Source organism: Macrosteles quadrilineatus, unplaced genomic scaffold (assembly GCF_028750875.1).
Source record: "Macrosteles quadrilineatus isolate MER2022 unplaced genomic scaffold, UCM_ALF_1.0 Scaffold_9__3_contigs__length_116548681, whole genome shotgun sequence".
Lineage (NCBI taxonomy): Eukaryota > Metazoa > Arthropoda > Insecta > Hemiptera > Cicadellidae > Macrosteles > Macrosteles quadrilineatus.
Genome location: NW_026542602.1, coordinates 89,980,306 through 90,006,525, shown reverse-complemented (window position 1 = coordinate 90,006,525; position 26,220 = coordinate 89,980,306). Strand labels below are relative to the sequence as shown.

Genomic DNA, 26,220 nt, shown 5'->3' with positions numbered 1-26,220 from the left:
AGATTGTCATAATATATATATATATATATATATATATATATATATATATATATATATATATATATATATATATTTATGCTATGTGAGTAAAAAAATATTTTTGTAGTGAATAATAAAAAGAAAATAGTAAGAGAATTTTCCTTTTTTTATTGTTGTAACCCTTAAAAAAACTTATTGTTATTTTATACAAATGTTGTAATATTTTGTAAAAAAACATAAAGGGGGCTCCAGGGCGTCACTCATAAATTGTTAAAATTAATACTCTGATACAGCTTTATCTTCGACTAGGTAGAAACCATTGTTTAAACTCATGCAGGCAGGATATATACAATATTATATGCATTAAAATTCCATTTGAGTGACTATCGATAGTACTATCGATAGTATCGATAGTTTTTAAAAAACTATCGAAAACTATCGATAGTGTGACTATCGATAGTAAGTTTTCACTACTTCATTAGTCATTAAGTCAGATGTTTACAAACAATGATAATATGTTATCCACCAACCTCACATAAATAAACCTAATACAACTTAAGATTGTGGCAGTGATAAAGTTAGACTTTGTTGATAGCAGTTTGTATTTATGTCAGTTTGGGCAGGCCTGTTACTTCATTATTTAGCTTTAGTAATGGGTGATCAATTGGAAGTAAATATTGAAGGTAAGAATTTATATTTACAATTAATAAGGGAACTGGTGTGTATTTCGACCTGGAATTATTTAAAAATAGTACTGGTTGCTTAACTTGTTTGTTGATTGATAATACAATAGTAACTTTAATAACAAGTGATATGTCACTCATTGTATTCCTTTTAAAAGCATTGTGATACAATAAATAATTTCAAAATAAGTGCAAAATATATGATACATTTAGAAATGCTTTTGCTGTCCATAGTTGTTCTTTAAAACGGATGTTTTTATAATCATTACTAGCATACCTGTTGCACGTTGCTGCGATTTCATGAAAGTTGACCATTCCATAGTAGGACCTTGATAACAAGACTCTCATAGGGATTATAAAAGAAGGCTTGTTATTAAGATTGACTTCTTATCGATGTTTGCAATAACATGTGATTAGGGGTAAAATAATTTCAAGGAGATTTGAAAATGACCCACATAATGAAGGGTGCCTTGTTATCGCGGGTCTTGTTATTGAGGTTCAAGTAAACGATTGAAGCCATCGTCCTGCTACGAGTGGGGAACTTAGTTGTCCAAACCACGCGAACTGCCACTACTGTTCGAACTGTCCAGTACCTTGGTGTCATGGTGGACAACAAGATGAGCTGGAGGAACCAGATCTTTCATACAGCAGATAAGGCTGCTAGAAATGTTGCCGTTTTTAGTAAGCTAATGGCCAATGTCGGGCGTCCTCGGTCCAACCATAATGTTTGCAGTCCAGTCTGTGCTACTCTACGGCTTTGAGGTGTGGGCAGAGGTGTTCAACAAGGAAGCGTACAATTAAGTTGAGGCTCGCACCAGTGCAGCGTCAGGTGGCACTCAGGGTCGCTTCCGCGTACCGAGTGTTGTCCAAACCGCCTGTTTTGGCGATTACTGGAGTTACCCCTGTCAAACTGTTGGCAGTGGAGAGGAGGGCAAGCTACCATAGACAAGGCTACATCAGGAAGGTCACTGCAAGAACGGAAGAGCGCTCCCGCACAGACTCATCAGACAGGTCCAACCATAAATGGAACAACGGCACGGTGAGATCGACTACTATCTCACGCAGTTCTTGTCAGGTCATGGCTATTTTCAGTCATACCTGTACTTAATGGCCAAAACCAATTCACCTGACTGTATTTACTGCCTGAGGATTCCCGACGACGTGGAACATACTTTCTTCCGCTGTCTACGATGAAATATGTGCTGCCAGGAGGCCATTCAACATCTTGGGGTGCTGTTAGTTGAATTTATTTGTGAGACCTTGCTGGAGGATGAGGAAAACTGGGACTGCTGGTTGCATTTTGTCCGGAATATCCTTCAAGTTAAAAAGGACAATCTAGATTGGATCGCAGTCTAGATTGTGTAAGAAATGAACGGCTAGACACCGAGTAAGCCCTTCGGGCGTAGGCAAACTCGACCAGTTCTGATGAAATGCGACAAGTGTTTCCAGGCACAGGCTACTGTCCTAAGAGTAGAGGAGGTTTTTCGTGGGTACTCTTTGGGTCTCAAACCTGTTGGGAGTCCTACACTACAGGCCCGCCACCTATGTGTGTAAATGAATTTTCCCAACCCTCCCAAAAAAAAATGAGATTACCCACAATATGAAACGTCATGGTGGAAAGGCTTTTCCCATTTCCACGAACTTCTTTAGAAGATTGGAAGATGATGTGTATTTTGTTTTTGGAATGACCCAAAAGCACAATACAATTGATTACATCCAGCAACAAGTTTATCATTATATTTAAGTAAATTAAATATACTAAGCATGGATTTATTTACCATCCTATCCTAGGTTGGATTTTATGGCCAACACCCCAGGCAGGGTGTGTGTCACATTGTTGCCACCATGTTGTTGCAATTTTACCCTAATGGCGGGCTAAAATTACCCTAAATCTAGTTTGAGTTACCCTAAATGTTAATATTTATGTTTTTTGCTAAACAACATTATAATATGAAAATTACATAAGAGGGTAAACACTAAATAATGTTTCAATATCAATTAATATACGTTAATTATTACTCAATCTTAAAAGCGCATGGCCAAATTTTGTACATTCGTTATAGTGCCTCGAAAATGTTTTAACACTTAACACTGGCAACACACAAATTTGAGAGCAAATAAATCCACTGTTCAGGATCAGGTCTGCATGCTGCAATAGTATTAAATTCAAGTTATTTAGACTCTGTTTGAAAATAATCTTTCAAGTACAGGGTAATCCTTTGGTTGTAGGTTGTAGCCCTAGACTAAGCTATAACTTGTAAAAATGAATAGAAGACAACCCAAAATAAGAGCAAAACATTGATTGTTGATCGATATTCAACCATTGTCTAATATGAAAAATATCGAACCAACCGAAACTATCATCATTTTTATCATTTGTATCGGTTTATTGTGACTACTCTTTTTTGGACAGTACACAATCTTATTTACACAATCAGTAAAATAATCCTAAGTGTAATTATTCACCCCAACATCATGATAGAAATACTCCCACAGCAGCAAACCTGCCGACTGAGCAAATTTACATTTGCCTGGATTGGTTTTAAATTAATAGATTAAATGAACATTATGTTTAACGAGTACCTAGGTTTGCTGCTACAGGGAAACTAATAAAGTGTGTTTTTTATTAAAATATTAATAGCTTAGTAAAAAAATAAATAAATCTGCCAAAGTTCCAAGTTTGATCAAAATATATCCATAAACAAGCCAACTACAACATTTAACAAAATATTCTCCATAAGAATAACATGGGATTTTTAAAAGAACAATTTTTTAATTTTCTTCGTAACCAATAACCGTGTAAAAACACTTTGATATGCTAATCTATTTGTTTTTTAAACTCTTAAAAGGTCTGGAGAAAAACTGATAATTCTTTTGTTTTAATGGTAAAAAACAAGAAAACCCCATTTTTACCCCATAAAACCCCGTTAAACCCCGTTCCCATGGTCCGATCATGCTGGTTCCCGAATTCATTCAAGTTTATCCCGCCTTACACTTTCAAACAAAATTTTATCAAATTCGGATAAAAATTACTCAAGTTATCGTCGTCACGGACACACATATACGGAGTGTCCCATGGAAGCTGTCTCAAATTGATTATGGAATAATTTGATTATAAAATGAAATTATTTCCCGCTAAATCGACCCCAACGAATAACGTAAAAATATTTTCAACTTTTTCCGATACAGGATGTGCCAAAAACTGAGGGTCACTAATTCAAATCTCGGAATTTTCAAAAGTAAACATATGTCATGTTATACATAATTTTAAAGGTATTTAGTATACAAACATTTTGGTGAAAACACAGAAATGAATTACAGTATCTTTTTTCGTTTCAAAATGGCAAATTTTCAAAAATCAATTATTTTTGGAATTTTTATTATTTCAAAAACCCGTTATTGTAACAAATCACAGTAAAGCTAATTTCATAACGAGTAAGAAAATTCAACCAGAGAAGGGCTAAATGCAATTGGTATAGGAAACACAGAGTATTAAAAACATATTGATTTTTTTTCAAATAAACTTCTGCCATTTTGAAACGAAAAAAGATAATTCATTTATATTTTCGCCAAAATGTTTGTATATTAAATACCTTTAAAATGATGTATAACATGACATATGAAAATTCCGAGATTCGAACTAGTGACCCTCAGTTTTTGGCACACTCTGTATCGGAAAATAAAAATTAAGAAGTTAAACGGGGCAAAGCCCGCGGGTTACAGCTAGTCTCTTATATTAATACGTGAGGGCTGTTTTTGTGAACAAAACTCCTCCGTTATTTCTGGACCGATTGTAATGTTTGAGGTGTCAAATAATTCTTCTCAATTCGTAGTTTTGCATAAAGGTTTTAGAGTTTAAAAACTCTTACTCTTAACAAAGGTCAATTTAAAAACAAAAAAACAAAAGCAGCTGTATATAAAAAGAAACTCGCCATCAGCTTTTTGGGAGTAAATATTGATGTTTGTAATAGGAGGTTATATAGACAAATCTAAACAGTCAAGGTATTTACTCAGGGGAGGTATAGAAGAGGCTACGATGACAGCTGTGGGCTTCTTATTAGCTGAGGGAACGCCATTACCGTAACAAAACGGACAATAGCCATCGGCCTCGGTGGTCTAATGGTTAGCGTGCTGGGCTGATATACTGTAGGTCCCGGGTTCGAATCCCGCTGGTAGCATTAACTTTTTGTCCAAGACGTTTTTATTATCAGCAAGTTTGTTTGGTTTGGTTCGGTTATTACAGTTTAATTTTATTATTAAGTCATTATAAAATTTTAATTGAGCAATTTCTAGTTTTATTTAATAAACAGAATTATTTTTCCGATTACTAAACTTTTGTTATATTATTCTTTATCAGCAAGTTTGGTTAGTTCGGTTAGGTTATGATAGTTTAATTTTATAATTAAAAAATAATAAAATTGAATTTGAGGCATTTATAATTTTATTTTATGAACAGAACTATTTTTGCGATTAGTAAACCTTCATTGCCAAAGTGCTCTCTACTACAGCGCTGTTCACGGAGGAATTTAGAACTAAATGCCTCATTCGTACCTCCCCTAAGTCAGACCCAACAGTCAATCAGTTTTGATGGAAGAACAGACAATTTCTTGAGTTTAAAGGAAAAATATTGAAAACAGTAGGAGGAGACAATTAATAGGAAATCTTATACGCATGAGAAGAGCAGACGAGAGGCCTGGTCTCACAGTAAGGAATCCACGTACACAATCACTTGGGGAGATGAGTAATTATTTTTGCCAGTTATGTTAAGCAACTTATTTTGGAAGTAAAAAAAAAACATGAAGAATATACACATCATGTTGTCACAGTGGTAAAGTAAACTTACCTAAAGTCATATGAAATAAATACATGAAAGAAATAAGGCCCGGTCCAAAAAATGCTAAAATATTTTTACAAGAAGCGTTTATTATTTCAAAGCGCTATTAATAGCGTGAGTATTTCAATTAGTTACATAAGCATTTATAGTGGGGTCTTTTAAACTCATCGAATATTATGACTGTTATTACTGTAGTTTTAGAATAACTTCTGTATAATACCGGTACTTGACAATTGCTCGATTTTGAGCAACAGGCACTAGTTTTATTTAATTTGGTTACTAAGAAGAGATAAATAAACAATAAGATATATTTTTAGGATTTCCAATAGTTTTAGTCTTGTCAATACTTCTTCATCGAGTTCCATATGATATGTTTTTGATTTACTTAATTGAATAGATTAACGATTTGAATAATCTTTCGAAATCAAATCACGTCGGGGTCACCAATTTTTAGTGAAAAGAACCTCGTATAAATAATTAAGAGACTTAATTTATATCAGGAGAAATATTTGAAATAAGGTCTAAAGATTTCCACTAAATATGATTGTTTTAATTTAACATACTTTTTAAAGGTAAATAACAATCAATCGTTCAGTGCAATTAAATTGAACCACTTTTAGCGAATTTCCCATATAGGGAATAAGCTACCCTATTACCGTAGTACTCATGGTAAGACCTGGACCCGGGACCGATTTTTTATTTTGTTTTGTAATTTTTATTTTTATTTTTAACAAACAGTCGCCATTTTTGCAAGGGTGGTCCTTTTGAGATGAAACTTGTGGCTCCTTACTCAGAACAAAATGGCCTTTAAAATGATGTATCATTTACCATAGGCTTCCATTAAAACTTTTCACTGCATCCTCCATAGGACGTTCCCTATAAGTGGTAAAAAATTTTATAAGGCACCAAAAGATAGGTAAAACCATAGTATATCCGTACACAAAATATCAGTTGTTTTTCTTTAACCACTCACCAGATATAATGTTGGTTCCAGACATTTTCAACACCCTGTATACACATATACATACAAATTTTAACTCGTACAGTAGTGTTTTTGACCTCCAGGGACATCAAAATGAAAAAAGTAAATCGGTCCCGGGCCTAGGTCTTACCATGAGACCTACGGTAATAACTACTTCCCTATAGGGACATTCGCTAAAAATAGCAAGAAGTAAACAATAGTATAACAAGAGGTTGTTCCATAACCTGTTGTAGAATCGAATAAAATCAATAACCCAGCATAATTCGCAACTAGAAGTTCAATCAATATGGAAATAAGTTGTTTGTTGAATTTTCACTGTTTTGATAGCTTGTGATTTTACCATAAAATTACCCTAAATTTGCCATCACCCTAAACTTTACCTTTAGACAAGTAAATTACCCTAAAAAAGAAGTATTAAGTAATTATCCTAAAAGTGGCAACACTAGCAAGTGTATCACCATCTTTTAGCGAATTTCCCTATAGGGAAGTAGCTATTACCGTAGGTCTCATGGTAAGACCTAAGCCCGGGACCGATTTACTTTTTCATTTTGATGTCCCCAGAGGCCAAAAACACCATTCGTTCAAATTTTTATATATATATATATATATATATATATATATATATATATATATATGTCCATCCGCACGATAACTTGAGTAATTTCTGTCCGATTTTGATAAAATTTGGTTAGAAGGTGTAAGGCGGGATAAACTTGAATGAGTTCGCGAACCAGCATGATCGGACAATGGGAACGGGGGTTTATGGGGGGTTGTATGGGGTAAAAATGGGTTTTTCCCATTTTTGACCCTAAAAACACAAAATTTCACAATTTCTTTTTAAACCATTTTGTAGAGCTTAAAAAAACAAATAATTTAGTATATTGAAGCATTATTATGCGCCTAATTGTTACGGAGAAAATTCAAAAAAATTGTAATTTTAAAATTCCCATGTTATTCTTATGGACAATAAGTCAACTGTTGTAGTTTGCTTGTTTATGAACATATTTTGATTAAAGTTGGAAAATACATTAATTTCTTACTAAACCACAGTACCTTTTAATATTATACATAAAAAAAACTTTTTTACCCTCCCTGTTGCAGCAAACCTAAGTACTCATTAAACTAATTCTGTTTAAATAGGGAATAAATGTGATATTTTTAAGGAGACATTTTAGTTTAAATCCAATCAGGCAAATGGAAATTCGCTAAGTCTGCAGGTTTGCTGCGGCGGGGGTATTTTAAGGTTAAGACGAGTGAACGATGAGTTGACAGCTTTGACAATGACTAAAATCAGCTGGTTCTTTAACTCAATGATAAGATTGATTGATTAGATAATTGATAAAAAGACAATGATTAAAGGACGTAGCTGGGCCCAGTAAAGAAAATATTTTCTGGTTGGAGATTAGTCGTTCTAAATAAAAAAGACATCTTGATAATTGGTCCTGGTTAAAGAAACCTTTAATCTTTGTTAGAACAACTGATTCATTGTCATCCACTCAACTATTATTGTATAACTAGCTTTAAATGTATACATAAAACGAAGCTCCTTAGACTTCTCACTCCATTCTACATTCATCCTTGGGCTAAATTACGCCCTATAGCGTCCTAATCACTATTTGTAAGGGATAATTTAAACGTGACATTTGGCATGTTAACAATAGTGTTGCAAATAAAATGTAGCCTATTTATGGTCTGTGCTATTTCACATAACCCCGAATCGTGGTAGTATTACAAATGTTTATGTTGGCAACTCTGGAATTATTAAAACGTTTTCTGCAGTCGTCTGCTTCCCTTAAAGTATTTTTTTTTGCTTTAGTCCTAGAGTGTAGTGTAGTGACTGTAGTGTCACATTCACATTATGTTTTTGTTTGGTTAGTGTGTTTGTTTGTTTGTTTACATTATTTATCTAAGTGATTGGGCTGATTGTATTTTGAATAAAATTATTCTTATTCGTAATCTTAGTCGAAATTAGTTAGTGAATGAAGAATTAAGTTGAATTATCTTAATTAGAGAGAGTTGCATCGCATTTTCCTTCTACTTATGAAATCTGCTTGGCAAAAACTAACCCATCAATAGTAAATTGTGTTATACTGTTATAAACAACTAAGTATAGGTACCTATTAAATACAGGCTTTAGACTACTAAAGCCATTAACAGTTATGCAATCAACTTAACAATCCTTATATTGAAGTGCTTATCTAAGTTAAGTCTCCTGAACTGTACCCTAAGAAGAGTTACTGTATACAACCGAATGAGTAGACTTGTACCATTCAGACATATCAGCTCAAATTTTTGCCAAACAAATTTTCAATTTAGTCGATTTTTATCGTCTATCAATATGGGCAGTGAAAATGAAATTAATATTCAAGGTAGGTGGTATATTTGATTAACCAACTTAATTTACTATCAATTCAGCTCGGGGGGCTAAATCATGTCTTTTGATTCAACTTAATTTATTTCCAAGTTATGCCTTCAACTTCTATCCTTAAATAAGTCATTGGACTAATCAATTATCAATTATCAATCAATTATCAATTATCAATTATTTAAGATGGGGACGCCACTTTGTGCGTATTTTAACCCAAATATGAGTGAAGGATGAGTGTAGGATGAGTGGCGCGATCTTGTAGTCTTGTTAGTGACTAAGGCCGACATGTTCCTTAGACACAGCTGTTAATTAATAGCCCATACAGCTAATGGCAACTAAGGGACCTACAGTTTATAGTGGAATCCGAACCACATTTTTCCTTGTAATTTACGAATTGGTCTAATTATCAGGATAGTACTGCGGATAGTCGTAGTACTCACTAGTGCGGACGTTAATCCACACCAGTGAGCATCGCATCCACAGTGCATCCCTATAAATATCCACAATTCGTAAAACAATAAAACAATGCAGAACACAACGTACAAACCCTGAAGAACAAATTAAAGTCAGCTTCTGAAGAACCTGGAACCCTGACAGACAAAGTGAGAAGAATCTTATTCCGTTATAGAGCTACTCCATTAGCTAGCAACCAAACCCCTGCTGAACTCTACCTCAATAGAAAACTAAGGATTCGACTGGATGCCATATTTCCTTATCAACACCCTAAATCAAATATCCAGCCTGTTTTAAAACCTGTCAGATTGATTCAAGAGGGGGAGAGAGTGCAAGTTCAAATGTACACTAACAACAGACAAGTTTGGCAGTTTGGAGTAATAAAGAAGAAGCTAGGAAAAAGACATTACATAGTAACACTCGATAGTGGAAGAAATATCAAGAGACACATTAACCAGCTTAGACCAACTCTAGTAATGAAAGAAAAGATGGTAACATTTGGACCTAAGCAATCATTTGATGTACCAAGACTTCCAAACCAAACTCCATCGTATCCTGATCAATTACCCGACCATATTGAACCAGAACCAGACCACCCTACAGAAGTTAACATTCCAGTTCGCTCTCCACGACCAATAAGACAACGACGACAGCCACCTTGGTTACGAGACTTTATCGTTCAAAAATAGTTTATGTTCTTCTCAATAAGTGAGGGAGAGTGTCATAATCATTATTCTATATAGTCAGCTGTTGATAAATATTAAATAGAAAACACTTGTTATTGTTACTTTAAAAAACATTACATTACAAAAACATCTATGTTGTAAAAATAAAGTTATTATAAGTTACAATGTGCGTGCATTTCAATAGTACGGTTCAAATCAATCCTAGTATGTTATGGACCATAATTTGTATTTACACTTGTCAAAGAATTTGTCTGTGGACCCGAGTGGTTATAATTAACTTATTAATACTCCCCCTCGAACCTGATAGTCGCTGGTTTGATTCCAAGCGAGATCGATCCTGGACCCAGATGCCATTTTTGTCATTGGGCTTTCAATCAAAAATCATGCTAGTGAGGAACTGGTTTAGGTAGGCCTGCTTAAACATTGTCTTTGATTATTGAAACTTTCACATTCTGTTGCAGACATTTGTAGGTTTAAAATTTAAGTTAGGTAGGTACATTAACATCTTGTGTTATAATTTACGCAGAGGATACACGTCCGGCAGTTACTGTCATAACCTAACCTAACCAACCAAACTATTTAACTTAGCTGATAATTAAAAAATCGAATGAAGGTTAAATTCTGTTCATAAAATAAAATTATAAATGCCAAAAACTCTAACAAAAGATGTAGGTACAGTTAAGAATAAATTACAGTACATTCAAAGCAAAATCTTTGACAAAAAGTTAAAGTTACCGATGGGATTCGAACCAGGGACTTTTTTCACATCAGGCTATCCACTACACCACACCACGAACACCGATGGTTGTACATCGTATCGTTGTGGTAATGGCGTTCCGGGCCCCCACAACCCGTTGACGTCACTGCCGGACGCCTAATCCACGTCCGGTTACCGGATGCGTATCCTCTGTAATAATTTATTCTTGAAAATTAAAATATCCAACCACCTCAAATAATTGATTCATTGTCAAATTTAAGTTGGGAATTCATGACTGATATATACTAACTTAAGTTAACTCGGAACTTAAGAGTCCTTGGATCCTGGACATTCTAACTCGTAAAACATTTAAAGAACTACAAAGAAAATGTATAATCTTACAGTATACTAGATATGTAAATTACAAACACTCTGGTGTTTGAAAAATATTATGAGATCGTAAATAACTCTTCGACGCTGTTTGAAATTAAGAAAATTAACATTGCTCTTATGGGGGCAAATCCAAGATGGCCGTTTGCTTCCATGGACTCCCTTGGAGAACAGTTCAAGACTACAAAGAACATTAATCTCACACTATACTAATATTTTAAATTATAATCACGTTGGTGTTTGAAAAATATTTTTGGACAGTAAATAACTTGTCATCAGCTATTTGAAATTATCCAAGATGGCCGCTAGCCTCCAAGGACTCTTAAAAGCCAACTCATATAGCATTATGAATAATAACTTTTTGTACTTAAGAAATAACTTTCATAACAATTTTTAATTTTGTTGCAGGCATGCGTACAAAGTATCATGGTAAAGAAAATACATTCCTTGAAACTGATCTACAGTCTATCGATCCTATAAATCAGTTCAAAATCTGGTTCGACGAAGCTGCCAAAACTCCTGGGATTGCAGAGGCTAACTCTATGTGCCTAGCGACTGCATCAAAGTTAGTGTAATTCAACTCAAGAGAGTCTAATTCAAGAGTGGAAAATTCAACTCTTTTAGTCCTATGTTCTATATGTTATGTGCAAACTAAACTTTAAGATATTTTTATTTAAAATAGGTAATACTTCTGTAATCCATGGTAGTAATTTCTAATCTGGATAAAAACAATAAATGCTATAGGCCTAAATAAGGATTTGTTCTTTTATTAGAAACACAGGGTGTTTATAAAAGAATGCCGGAATTTTAAACGGTCGTTGCAGGGAACTATTGAAGATAAATTTAACGATTTAAACATCAAATTGAAGGGAAAAGAAAAAAATGTTTTCTAATAATTGGATACAATTCAGAATAATTTAGTAAAACTCAGATTGAGTGTAAAACTGGCAAAGTCTGTACGCTTAGCGATCGGTGGGTTTATCTGATGTCTTAACTGAATCTTTATAGGCACAAAGACTATCTTTTAAAGATAAGATCGTGTCGATTTAGGTACGGTATATTCAACTTAAGACTTCGCCGGACAATCGTTTTTTTGGGCTTCTGATGCAGAATTGCCGGATTCTCTTTTTTTTCTATGTCATCGCTTGTTTTTAGCCGGCCAGGTGAATGTCTTTTCAAAACACTACGGTGCCACAAAACTCATTAAACCAGCATCATATTTCTTTAGTAGATTTACATTTAGTTTAATTTAGCAATCTATATAAACTCTGAGAACCACAGATTACACTCTGTGCCTTCTGTTGTGCCGTAAATGTCGTACTGGCGACTGGTGTCAAGCGTGTTGTCATAATAGCGGCCTACCACTGCGCACCTGTTTTGTGCATCCAAGGTCAAAGTTTCCTGCCTTGCTACACGGGAAACAAAACTAAATAGTTCCCAAGTATTTACCATTCAAAATCCCGGCATTCTTTTGCAAACACCCTGTATTGCTGTTTTTAGGTTTACCTACCTTCTGTTGTTTTAGGGATGGTAAACCATCTGCTCGCTTCTTGTTGCTGAAGGGCTTTGGAACAGAAGGGTTCAAGTTTTATACAAATTATAACAGCAGGAAAGCCCATGATTTGGTAAGGACTGTAATAATTTTTCTATTCCTTCTATTTTGCAAATAGGCTTAGAAAAAATCCAATCCAATTTTGCTTATCATGTTTAATTCTCTTACTTAGTAGGCTAGGATATTTTTTCCCTTGTATACTCAGTAACATTGAACAGCATTTCAAAGCAACATGGTATTTCAAAACCAAATATTTAGATGTTAGGTTATGGGATGCGTCTGGAAAAGTGGCTGCCCATTGTCGTTTGCCTATTGGGAATGATGATGGTTGGAGTGTCCAAACTATTGTCTGTTGCTTATAAACTCCCTTGGATTACTGTCTTTTAAGTTTTAACAAACATTAGGCTAATAATTTTTATGTTTGAATTATTATGCTACTTGATATCTTTTCATTTAGTAATTTTAGGGTGAAATACTTGAATGAGTCAAATAAATGAGTTGGTTTTTGGTGTTTATCCACGTTTTCTGTAAGGGAATGTTCCAAACCTTAATGATGTTATTGTATGTGTTGTACTTGTTAACGTGTCCTATATTTTTGTTGGATATCATCATTAATCGATAACCCAATGATTAAAATGGCATCGGGGTCTGCCAACAATCTCACTTGGAATCAAATATCTTCGAGCACTATAGGACCGTAACCACTTCGCTACACAAACAATTGATCATGGTTGTGTTACTTACATTTATTTTGCCACCATTCATAGTATTTAAACTCAATATATTAACTTATTTTGTTGGAGTTTCATATTGAGTCAACTTTATAATTCCAGGAGGAGAACCCTAATGCAGCAATAACATTTTACTGGGAGCCCCTCCATAGATCGGTAAGGATATCAGTTCATAACCTAATATATTGATACTGACGATATTACTGAGAAGAAGTAGGCTACATTCTATTACTTACTTTTTTTGTTGCCTGTCCATAGTCTCTGTCACAGACGTTTACAGTTCTATTTTGTAGACAAAACATTATTTTAACTATTATAGATTTTATTTATTTTACCATTTACTTTAAAACCTCGGGTTGTTGTAATTAGTGTGTCCACTGTTACGAAGCTCATTTTAAAATGTTGTACCATCAACATGTAGATTGGATGAAAAATTACTTAAAAAATATTTTTGTTCAAAACGCCACTTAAGGCAATATATGCCATAAGGTATTTGATCTCAAAATCAAACAACTTCTTCCTATCCTGTTTGTATTTTGTTTGACTACCATATATTTTCACATCTTCATTGGCGTTTACCTTAAATTTTTGTTTAATCTTTTTAGGTCCATCATCCAAACCATTACAAATATTCCGATTCACTTCAATTTTACTGTCTACGTCAAAAAAAATCTTATCTTCTTTGTTAAAAGGTGAGGATTGAAGGCAAAGTGCGAAGGGTGCCAGAGGCAGATTCGGACCAATACTTCCACTCCAGGCCTCGGGCTAGTCAGATTGGCACTGCCTGTAGCAACCAGAGCTCAGTGATAGAGAGTCGAGCAACACTCACCGAGAAGGAGGCGGAGTTAGAGCAACTGTACGCGAATAAGGAGGTTCCTCGACCACCTCATTGGTATGTTTTGTCAGCTTTGACCCATTAGATTGACTTGCTCCAGCCATTTAGTAATGGTCGTTTTTGAGCCATGATCTGATCAGCCACTTCTTGGTTAACTGATGAGTTATATGATTGGGCTTGGGATAATCGATACTCTGCTGTACCTGCAAGTTTAAAATGGGGATGGGAAATCTTCATCGTTGTGTATATTCTTAGTTAAATGTAGCACTTAATTTCTACATAGTCGTCAGTCTTAACATTTTGAAGTGAAGATAGTGCTTGGAATAAACTAGAGACTTGTATCTCTGTTGCAGGGGTGGATACATATTGGAGCCAGAAACAATAGAGTTTTGGCAAGGGCAGAGCAACCGGATTCACGATCGTATTCGGTTTCGACGTTGTAAATCGGGAGAGAAAGCAGACGGTCGGTTGACACATGTAGGGGAGAACGGTTGGGTCTATGAACGGCTCGCTCCTTGAATCATGCAATTTTAGAGTCATCTAGTCTTCCATAAACTCAGGTCTTCCAACACAAGTTTCCCTTATAAGTTGGAACAGTTTATGGCTTAAGATGTCGTAAAATTATGTCACATACACAAATATTGTTTTTGTCATACAATTTAATATAGAAAGCATGTTTTGTAATTGTATGTATCTACTAATTTCCTTTGATTTTTTAAAACTACATTTATTTAACCTGGTGAAATTATTTTTATACCTGTAAATGTAAAAAAAGCTTACTGTGGTCACAGTGAAAGCACAAAAATTATAATTTACTCTGATTGTATACAGCATGTTACTATCAAAAGCCTAAAAATAAAAATAAATAAACAATATCAGCAATCTGACACATACACTCTAGTCCCGGTAATCCTAACACGGTTAATCCAAACGTCCGCTTAATCCGAAAACGTTCCCGAAATTATTTTTCAATAAATTTGCACTATACAAAAGGCAATGGGAGGTTTGTTTATTAGCAAAGATTAAATTTACAAAACAATAAAAAAACCTATAAAACAAAGAAATATTTTGTAAGAAATATTGCACATACTGTACTGAAAAATGAACTTAGGTTAGGCCTACTTGTTATTAGATATGAAATCCTGCATCGTCATTTGTTGTAGTTTTGTCAGTCTGTTTTTCCCCCCGTAGTTCTGCCATTTTCTCATGAACATCACATCTGCAGGCCTAGCAGTAGACTGTTGTTCAAGGTCAAGCACTGCAGGTCATTGTGTGTCACTTTCTCCTCTCCTCCCCTGCCCCCTGGCTCGTAATCACTACCCTCCCCCTCAACACCCTGAACATGATCTTGCGTCACTGCTGCTATTATGTCATTGTTAGTCAGAGTCTCTGCACTATTGCCGTCCTCCGCCATCTATTCATCCACGTCCTCTTGGAACGTATTTTCACAACCAGGAATGTTTTCAATCATTGGTAACAAGTTAACTGAGTCATTTTCGGTAGGGGTTTCTTCTAAATCTTAAGATGTCCATAACTTTTTTCACGATTTTCTTTTAGCTCCAGCTGTCACATTTTCCCAAGATTCAGCGGCCCAATACACAACATCCTTTACGTTTGTCTGTTTAATTTTTAAACCAAGGGAAATGCATCATCTTCAATTAAGGACTTTAAAAAATGTTTGCAATTACTTTAGCTTCAGTGCCTGCAAAACTCCCTGGTCCATTGGTTGCAGTAAAGACGTCACATTTGGTGGTAAAAAGGCAGCCTTTATTTCGCCACATGTAAGTTTGTCGACAACTGGGTGGGACGGCGCATTATCCATCAAAAGAATGGCACATGGGGGGATGTCATTTTCTTGGCTAAATCGTTAAACAAATGGTACGAATTGGTCATGGAGCCATTCTTTAAACAGTTTCCCGTCCATCCAGCCTCTCTTCTGGTTCCTATAATACACTGTAAATGACTTCATGTTAATATGTTTGAAGGCTTGAGGCATAGCAGCTTTGCCTATCATCATGAAAGGAAGCTTATGATTACCAGCAGCATTGGAACAAGCCATTATGGTTACTTGGCCCTTACACATCTTAAACCCATTAGCACGACTTTCTGATTCAGAGGAAAAGGTCTCAAATTTAGGCCGGTTTCATAACGCCGATGAAACCGGCCTAACTTAAGAAATATCTTAGGGGGAATAATTTCCTTCACTTATTAAATTATGAAACAAAGCAAGGTATTACTGCACCGCAGCCTAATCTGAGGTAAGTTGTTCACCGGTGACAGTAAGTTGCCGAATATTGTGGCGTTTTTTCCACCGGTCAAACCAACTGGTACTGTCCGTGAAGGAACAGGGTGTTCAACTGTATTACCTTTTCTTGAACAATAGGTCCACTCAAAGGGGTTCCCCTTTCCCTTTCTTGGGAGAACCACAGAAAAAGTGCTTCATTAACTTTGTCAAACTGAGACTGCCACGCTGTTTGCCGATTTTATTGTCTCAGAAGACGTGTCAGCAATTGCCCATGCGCACATGCCTCTAGGGCAAATCAACCATGGCCATGCGTTCAAAATAATTTTTCAGTGCTGGTATAAAAATTATAACACAAAAGAAGAAATATTTTAGTGCTGGATTGAATTGTTGTACAGCATTGGCAATAAAACAAACTTTTATTAAGTCCTATACAATTTTTATAAAACTAAATAATTATTTACATCAAATATTACAAACTGATGTATTTTTTGGAAAATTCTATTGACTTACTAGTTAGGCTGGCTTACTAGAGCAAATTAAATTTCTAGGAACACCAGAAAATGGCCACACAACTTAAAACTGATGGCTTAAACATGTATGATATGTTTTTGTGCCCCCTAAACCAAGAAGAGTTGAATCTGAATTACATAGCCTTAACAATTTAAGAAACAAAACAAACTAAGAAGTATTTAAAAATAAAGGATTTTTATGGGAAATTTGAATAATCCCCAATAGACTGATTACCATTTGTTAATAGAGTCCCATAGGTTCTCTATTCAGGCCATCATGTAGTAAGAGCATGATAGCGAGAAATAATCACGGTGTTGTCTTGATCGTAGGAGCAATATAATATATTCAGTGGCGTATCCAGGTTTGGAGCGCCCTGGAGCTAGGATGGCCCAAACCGCCCCCCTGTACTGGGGGATCTGGGATTTATGGTATACCCGCCATGGGGGGGGGGGGGATTAAAAAATAATAACTGTAAACTAGCGTTTTTATACAATTGAACATAATAATTTGTAAAACATAGATTAATATTTTTATTGCGTTTATTATATTTAACCTATTTGATTAGGGTGTTTGAAAACAAAAGCATGAATTTAAATGAAGTTCATTGGAAGGAACTTATCCTTACTTAGAAATCTCCCCAAGAAAGGGTAACTTTACCACGTAAACACGCACGTAAGCAGAAGGAACTGAGCAAAGGACGCAAATTTACAAATGACATTTTGATGTTGGTGACGTCTAAGCACTTGGTTAGAAGCTAATGCCCGTTCGGGCATTATACAAGGCATAATTGAACAGTACAAACTAAATCGGGGTTTGGCCGGCCTAGCAGCTTTAACTCAACTCTGTTCAAAACTTACCTCCTCACCACCCGCAAACTTTGTAGACATATTTTTAACCGAATTCATAGTTCATTATTAGCACTAAACAACAGTGGTATAAGCCAACAACTCGAATACCGGCTCGCGGGGCACAATAAACTTAACCTCACGAATCACTACAGTATACACTTATTTGACTAATCAGTGATCTTGTAATAATTATGTTGACAGATCACAGCACTCAGCGCTCGTTGTGGCAATAGTTAAAACTACCATTCACCTTCCTTCCGCCCCTACCACGCTTGACAACAACATAGTAAAAAAAAATCCTAGCCTGTCGCCTCTCCCGCCACCTAGTGTTTGCCGCCCTGGAGCAACTGCTCCACTCACTTCACTGTCCCTACGCCACTGAATATATTGAAATATTATTTCAACTTACAGTCGTTTAAATATAGTCTTAGTTATGCTATGAATTTTTCTTAAATTTCCAGCTAAAATGAACAGATTGGTTATCCAGAGTCTGGTCCCGATTAGTTTGCATTGGTGGGACTCTGCTATAATTAACATTTTTAGCAAGAACTTGCACTCTAAAAATTACAGCACTTGCAGTTTTCAGGTCCATTAGCAAAGCTGAGTCTCTTTATCAAATTATTTTTTCAAAGACTACGACTTCCCATTTTTAAATGTTAGTTTCAGTATCTCCCTTTGGACTCCTGCAATAAAATAATGCATCAGAAAAATTGACAATTTCTCAAGTCATCTCAATGAAAGTTCAACTTTTAACTAGAAAGAAAATAACCAAACGTTCTAACTAGGCCTAAAAATACATACAAGCATCTCAACAAAAATCTGAAATCTTTATCTGACTTCTGAAACCTGGGATTCAAGCCTTAGAACTAGGCTTGGGTATGATTTACGTGATTTTTAATGTGACAGACTAATTAATCTAATCAATCGTCTCGGTCAGGTCTGGTGTATAACTCTGAGGAGTTAACACTTCTGTGTCAGAGTTTAATGGGAGAAGCCCAGCTAAAATAAACGGCTTGGATGGAAGGTTGGGTGTATTCATTGTGAGTTGCATCTCATGTCAAAGCATTTTGCCACTAGTTTTTTTTAATTATTAAAAACATGCTTGTTAAGAACTAAAATTTGTTGTTCTTAAGGGAAAACATAATAAAAATTGGCAAAGTTAAATAAAAGAATAATCCCTAAACCTCAAGAGTTAACTTTGATTTTACATATTGTTATGTTGATGTCTTGGCTTTCTGTAAACAAAGACAAACCTTGTGAGCACTTCCAAACAGTTTCAACTTCAAAGACGTTCTTCTCTTTAACTAGTTTCTCAAATTGCTTTATACTTCCACCAACTCCGAAGTAGTATGATTTGGCCCCAATCAAACTACACAGTTAAGGAAAGTATTTTATTTTGCCAAATTTTTTGATGAATTTGGAAGTATCTATATTATGAAAGATATTATTAAATTTGTTGGATTATTGTATCCGGCAATTAGGCCTAACCCGTAAATATTTATTTTTATAGGCATAGGCATATTGGGTACCAATTTAAAGCTCTTATCCTCTAGATGCGCCTTATGTGGGTTTGGATATCCCGTGAAAGCCTTCGTCCTATAGGCTTTTAAAATTTCAGTTTGTGCTGATTTCTGTTGTCAATCATCTGAACTTTTTCAAGTTTACATTTATTTACATAAAAACAGATGAACATGATACAACTATTTTTAAATCCATACAAAAATGGGGTTATCGTTACAGTTGGTGATGTTTTAGTGAATTCAAGTAAAATATTGTAATGTTATTTGTATAAATGTAAATAAGAAAATGGCTTACGTTAGATTTTGTGTTTTTATAGGAATTTGTGTTTCACAGTATGTTTCATTAGTTTATTGATTATAATTTTTCTAAGATGCTTTGAAGAGATCAGTGATAAGTTCATTATTATGACGTAAAAAATAGATGATTTTCAACTTAACTCAGAAGAATAGAAAATTGTAAACTAATTGAAATATATCACAGATTTTGAAGTCACAATGTGACGCTGGCTTCTAGTACTGAGTATTTTACTTTCCTAGTTGTTTTAGTGACAATGTGGTGTGTTTCTAGTAACTTTTTTAAGTACTGTTCAACTAAATGGAGGAAGAATAAAAGTCCTTCCACTTTCCAATTTTAGAAGATAAACCATAGAGGAGTAAGGTACAGAGACAACTTGCTTATGGGACGAACACGTATGCAATTTCAGCTCTAGTATGTTGTGACAAGCAAGTAAGAGCCCAAGTGGCGATCACTGTGCGATAATTCCTATCACACAGGGCACATGGTCTTCCTTCACCACGAGCGTTGTTGTATCTGAGAGTGAGGGGGGACAATGTTGGATTATTTGTCCTAAACACCAACGACTAATGCTAGACACCACTTAGGTGTACCATTGAATATTTCCTCTGTACCTGACTTTTCTGTGGATAAAGTTTCCAATAAATTCTACGTTGCTCTTTAAATAATAATAATAATAATAAAACATTGCTTAATAAAATCGATAAAACAAAGGATACGCCATTCCGTCTGGTTTCAGTAACCGTTTGATGGTTTCATGCAGTTTTGTATAGTTGGCAGGATTGTAGATAGTCTCTGAGGTGACGATTAGGTTGCAAACAGGTGACAGGTCTGCAAACGAAGCCCAATCACCGCAAAAGAAACTACACCGAGACTGCTGTGAGTCGTCTGCATTCAGTAGGACATTGGCGATTGTTACACACCGGAGAACATCTGCATTCTAGAAATACTTATGAAATTTAGGTCGTATTGTGGGCTCTGTTCAGTTTTGTAATAGGCCTATATATTATGATACTTTTAAACAGTAGTTAAAAAAAAAAAAAAACATTTTGGTGACAACAATTGAGAACATAACTTAATACTGCTGATAGGCAGGACCATGATTGGACCGAAGTTATGTCTAGACTCAAACTCTCATCTTAATTTTAGTCACGCCCATCAGCAGCAGTATTTTCTTTACTATCTCCTAAACTAGTTTAGTTGCCCTACAGCAAACGTCCTAGACACTTGAATGCTGTTATTTACACCAATTTATGTGATGTAAAGTTTAAACATAGTGTGTTACGCATCCCAAATAGAAGTGAATGGAACTGAAAATTACTGAGCCAAGAAAATGTTTCAATGTTACCTTTTTGTTTTGAAAAATGGAAAGCTTCGCCTGTAACAAGGGTTGAAAAGTTAAAAAGTAGCCTACCTATCTTTGTGGCATCTCAATTTCAAATATCACAAAGGCAAAACAAGGTTACTGCTAGAAGGCAAGAAAACTTAACTTCACTTACATAATCCTGAAATACAACTGACTCCGCACCCAACTTGAGGGCCAGTATGCCTAGTAGACCGAGGCCGCACCCTAGGTCTAGTACGACCTTACCCGAGACTTCTGACTGATGTAATAGTCCAGCTACATCATGAGTACATTCCCACAGCTTTAGACCACCTTGAGAAGAAAAAAATGTGTATTAAAAAAATGTTTAGTTTTGATGAGTTAAGTCGTATTACAACTGACAAATGAAAGAAGAGCGATTATTGTTACGAAGCATACAGAATCAGTTATCAACACAATTTTTAACCTTAATAACTTATCTCTGACTTTAGCATATCTCAGAAACAAACATTTGAAAAACAAAAGAAATAAAAACATGTACAAATACACTGATTCTTTGTGAAGTTGTACATACTAAGCTACTCACTTGATATGGTTTGAAAATGTTAGTCTTACAAAATAGACTGATTCTTTGTGAAGTTGTACGTAGGCATTAACCATACACAGAATAGACTTCCCATGTCATATAAAAGTTTGAAGCCAAGAAAATAGATGAAGTTCAGGACCATCTCACCAGAGTTTACTAGTGTATTGGGTAAAATATTGATTAAAACCAATGCAGTATCATAGCAAAGAGCTGATTGATTTATCAACACCGAATATTGTCTCTAGTTGGTGACCATCTCAACAGATTGCACCACTCTTTTTTGGCTTCAAATTTTTACATTACTTGGGAAGTCTATTCTGTGTATGGTGAATGACGTAGGGAAGCTACTCACCTGATATGGTTTAAAATGTTAGTCTTACATAGACTGATTCTTTGTGAAGTTGTACGTACTAAGCTACTTGCCTGATATGGTTTGAAAATGGTAGTCGTTAACTAAATCATTATAAAACCGAAAACCGACCATGGATTATTTTGGCAATCAGGCAATAATTGATTACCCATTTACTGGTGAGCAGTGGAGACTCCATTTGATGGTGGAATGTGGTCTGTTTCCACAGAATAAACATCAATAATCATAATTTATTCCCTGTTTTGAGGTAGCCTATTGAAAAATATACTAGTGTACATGTTGCTCGAAATCGAGCAATTGCAAAGAAGTACAGGAGTTATTTACAAACAAATTACTTGGTTGAAAACTTATAACAGTCATTATTTCCAATGATTTTAAAAGAGCAAAAGAGCCAACAAAAAGATTATCAACCAATGGAAATACTTACAATTTACATAACAGTCCTTTTCGATTTTAAAGGGTGAATTTTTAACAATCAAACTGCCCAATGGACGGGAAAAGGTACGGTAAGCTTACAATTTAAGGTCAACGTAAAAAGGCTGTCAGCTTTTATTAAGTACCGTACCTAAGTTATTTAGCCAATTTGTAGACAATAAGGTGTAGGCTACTTTAAACTCTACAGGACAGAGTTAGGCAAAAACTGGCAGAAATCTGAACTGGTGTTATTTATCATAGGCTTAGTCATATGCCAAATCCTTAAAACTTAAAATAAAAATTTAATAACTAACTTATATCATTAAACACAAACCAACATCCAAAATTGTGAAATAGGCGAAAAATTTGTTTCATAATTATTGAAATAGATTTATAATAATCTATCATAAAGTTTAAGATTAAATAAACCTACCCATAGTTGTTTTATTTTTTTATCAGCTGTCTAAAATTGTGAAATAGGCATTTGACAGTTCTGGTTGTTTACATTTTAAATGTCAAAGCAAATGTAAACATTGTGAATTTTCTCATGCTTCCATGGAGACCAATTATTAATATTTAATTTCTGACAACAGCTGGAGTTTCAAAACAATTTTTGTTTCCCATGTTAATCTTATGGAGAAATACGAAACTTTAAAGGGCCCCAGGGCCTCACTCTCTAATTATTTCCCTAAAAAGAAAGTTTCCTGCACAACTTCACGTTACGCTCTTTCCAATGACACCAAAAACATGTCAATCGGTTCAGTAGTTTCGGAGGAGTAATTGTCACAAAATTCCTGCTTGCGTATTAAATAAGTATATAGATATAAAATCACGAATAATTATTAGCCACAATGGATTATTCTATAAACACTCAAGAATTCAACCTACTAAACCGATCGAGTAGACTACCTTCATACTTTGATGGAATCAGATCAGAATGATTTCTTTCAGCAAGACAAATATTTTCTTCCACATCAAACTTTGTACTATTTATTACAGAGGAGACTGTAGTTCCCTTAATGCATGACAATACTTCTGAGCCAATCTTAAATTTCTCAACGTCATTTGGTTGGAGGATGTCGATGGAAATAGCATTTTTCAAAAAAACTTCATTCGCTGGAACCCAGTCTAAACTGATTTCACTGCTTTCCTCTAGAACAACAGTTTTTAAATTTGATTAACCGAATCGTAGTTTCGAATTTAGTACTATGCTGAAATTTGGATAGGTACCTGGAAACTCAGGAAAAACATCACCATACACTAAAATTAATTCTGCATTCCATTGACAATGGTATTAAAAATACGATCAGTGACTAAGCATATAGTAAAAGAACTTTATACAAACACAGTTACTGTAATCTTGGTGACAGTACAGTAATTAGGCCTACCGTACTGGCAATGAGCGGGGCAGGGGTATGACTAGGCGTTCCCCACAAAAATATTGCATGGGAAGGTAGCACGGGACTTGTATCTTAGCGCTCACATGTTAGTATGGCGCACTACTGCTGTAACGGGGTTGAAAAGTTAAAAAGTAGCCTACCTATCTTTGTGGCATCTCAATTTTAAAATTTTACAAAGCCAAAAAAAGGTTACCTACTGCTAGAAGGCAAGAAAACTTCACTTACATAATCCTGAAATACAACTGACTCCGCACCCAACTTGAAGGCCAGTATGCCTAGTAGACCGAGGCCGCACCCTAGGTCTAGTATGACCTTACCCGAGAACCTTTACCCAAGTGGTACCGTACGCTGTTAGTTTCTTGATTTTAATATTTTAATTAGCTGTTCTACCCGTGCTTTGCAATGGGAAGAGGAAGTGAAATAGAAACATTAATATTGGTGGTTTGGTTTCAAAACTGATAGGCCTATGTATGATTTATAGGCTACTGTACCGTAATTGAAGACTGGTAGGATAGTAAGATCAGGGCTACTGTATTTTACTTTTTAACAGTTTGCTCAGGCTGTAAGGGCTAGTGATGTTCGATACAGGTCAATGAATCGATATAGCGTATCAATATGTATCGGAACGGGATGTGTATCGACAAATGTATCGTATCGGAGCGGGATGTATCGATACGTTTATCGTATCGTATCTTCATGTATCCATTTTTACCCGTATTGGATCAAATATCGTATCGTATTTGTTATTTCAAATTTTTAGAAATAAATGCAAATATCTCGAATGTACAAGCTGGGAGACAAAATACTACGTTACTTACATAACCTCTAACTTCCGGTAAGCCCTCAAAATCTGAAAACAGATTTTGTTATTTTTTCCCCTAGTTTTTGCACATGGATACTTAATATAGAAAACGTACTATAATGGTGGTGGGTAGGCCGACTGACACATTTAATAGTAAAAATATGCACAATGAGAGTGCCACTTCCATTAGGCCTAATGATGGCTCTAGTTTTGAGGTTATTTGCAAAACAGCTGAAAATACATGTTTTAGGCCTATCAGTGTTTTTGAGGATGGTAGGGTAAAATATCAAATTTCCACTATACTACATTTGGGAGGATAGTTACTTACCTTAAAAATTAGAGTTATATTAATAAACAATACGATATTGGTTCTTAGGTGTATCGATACGCTTCCGTGTATCGATATTTTCCAGTCCTTGTATCCATATTCAAATCGATACGCACATCACTAGTAAGGGCTGGTAGACCTCATTGGTTGTGAAGGCATAACCTAAATGCTTATGGTTCTGCCTTCAGATGGTGGTAAACTTATGTGCAGTTCCCTAATGATATCAAATTTGCATGATGTGTAAGTTTAGGTGTCCTAAAACCTTGTACCGGTACACTAATTGTTTACTATTAGTTGACTGAACTTGACTTGTGCTTCTACCAGCATGTATTTATATAATTTGACTGTGTCTCATGCAGTTATATTATGTCTACAGACAAATAAATATCATTTCATTTAATTTCGTTTCAAATAGGTTAGGCTGAGGCGTGTCTCAAACTTTAGGTTAGTAGGTCACTGGTGGATCGTACTGAACAATTTGAATGGGTTGCAGGAAAAGAGCACACTTTTGTGGGTACAGTACTACCTTTTTTTTGGCCACACCCAACAATCAGGAGATTTTACTTACTGCTGAACGGTCTTGTGGGAACCAGAATATCATTTAGCAGGCTCTAAAGGTAATCTAGAATAAAATCTGTTTAGAATTGTACAACAGTGGTCTGATTTCAGTTGCTCTGGGCATTTAAACGGAGGTAAGAGGAGAAACGCCTGCACTTTACTTTAGGTCCTACGCTCATTCGAATGAAAATATCGATTGTTTCATTTGATATATATCGTTTGGTTAGTTAGGTTAGGTTAACCTTGATCGGGAGTACTTTTAAAACCTCGAGAACTACTACTAGGCTTTCTTGTGATGAAATTAGCAGTAGGCTATTACGATTCTGGTGGAGGTTAATGAACTTAGTTTTAAGTTACAATTTATAATAACTGAGCCTAAGTTAACAAGTTATATTGATTTAAGCACATAGTCCTAACGTAAATACCACTGATAGTTTGAGGATATCTATAAATCAAATATAAAGTATAACAAATATGAAATAGCAAGTAGGGACTTTACCTTTTTTTAAATCAAGACTTTGTTGTGCATCGTGACATTCTGAAGCAAACCCAAATTTAAACATTTTCGTGGATTTCGACGAGGTATATTTTTTAATCCTCCAGGGATCGACTACACTATCTTAGTTAGTTAATAGTTTGATACATAATACAAGTCATTTTGTTTAATCATTTTAAAATAGGTCTAATAAGAAATAGAAAAGTTTATAGGTTATACATTATGTTGTTTTCCAGTATTTGACATGACAATTGACAATACAGTCAAACAGTACACAGAATACAAAACAACACTTTATTATCATTTTCTTCTTCTTTCCAATATATTTTCTACG

At 35.1% G+C, this 26,220-nt stretch overlaps 2 protein-coding genes across 4 annotated transcripts; one reads left to right on the top strand and one right to left on the bottom strand.

Annotated features, from left to right (window-relative positions):
- The first annotated feature begins 558 nt into the window (after positions 1-558).
- On the top strand, positions 559-16,741 carry LOC129002744 (pyridoxine-5'-phosphate oxidase-like). Of its 2 annotated transcripts, none has more exons than XM_054430774.1 (6): positions 559-662; positions 11,481-11,637; positions 12,598-12,697; positions 13,458-13,511; positions 14,048-14,247; positions 14,544-16,741. In XM_054430774.1, the coding sequence occupies exons 1-6, from the start codon at positions 587-589 to the stop codon at positions 14,707-14,709; spliced, it is 753 nt and encodes a 250-aa protein (XP_054286749.1). In that variant the 5' UTR covers positions 559-586; the 3' UTR covers positions 14,710-16,741. The 2 variants fall into 2 exon arrangements, with proteins under 2 accessions (XP_054286749.1, XP_054286748.1); XM_054430773.1 differs by lacking the exon at positions 559-662 and adding an exon at positions 8,421-8,847.
- A 96-nt stretch (positions 16,742-16,837) lies between these two features.
- On the bottom strand, positions 16,838-26,139 carry LOC129002743 (histidine protein methyltransferase 1 homolog). Of its 2 annotated transcripts, XM_054430772.1 has the most exons (6): positions 25,890-26,139; positions 23,212-23,454; positions 21,108-21,265; positions 20,328-20,548; positions 19,047-19,162; positions 16,838-18,476 (listed from the first exon to the last, which is right to left on the bottom strand). In XM_054430772.1, exons 1-6 carry the CDS (start codon positions 25,951-25,953, stop codon positions 18,427-18,429), a joined length of 852 nt encoding a protein of 283 aa, XP_054286747.1. In that variant the 5' UTR covers positions 25,954-26,139; the 3' UTR covers positions 16,838-18,426. The 2 variants fall into 2 exon arrangements, with proteins under 2 accessions (XP_054286747.1, XP_054286746.1); XM_054430771.1 differs by lacking the exon at positions 16,838-18,476 and having other exon boundaries at positions 18,726-19,162.
- Positions 26,140-26,220: the final 81 nt, after the last annotated feature.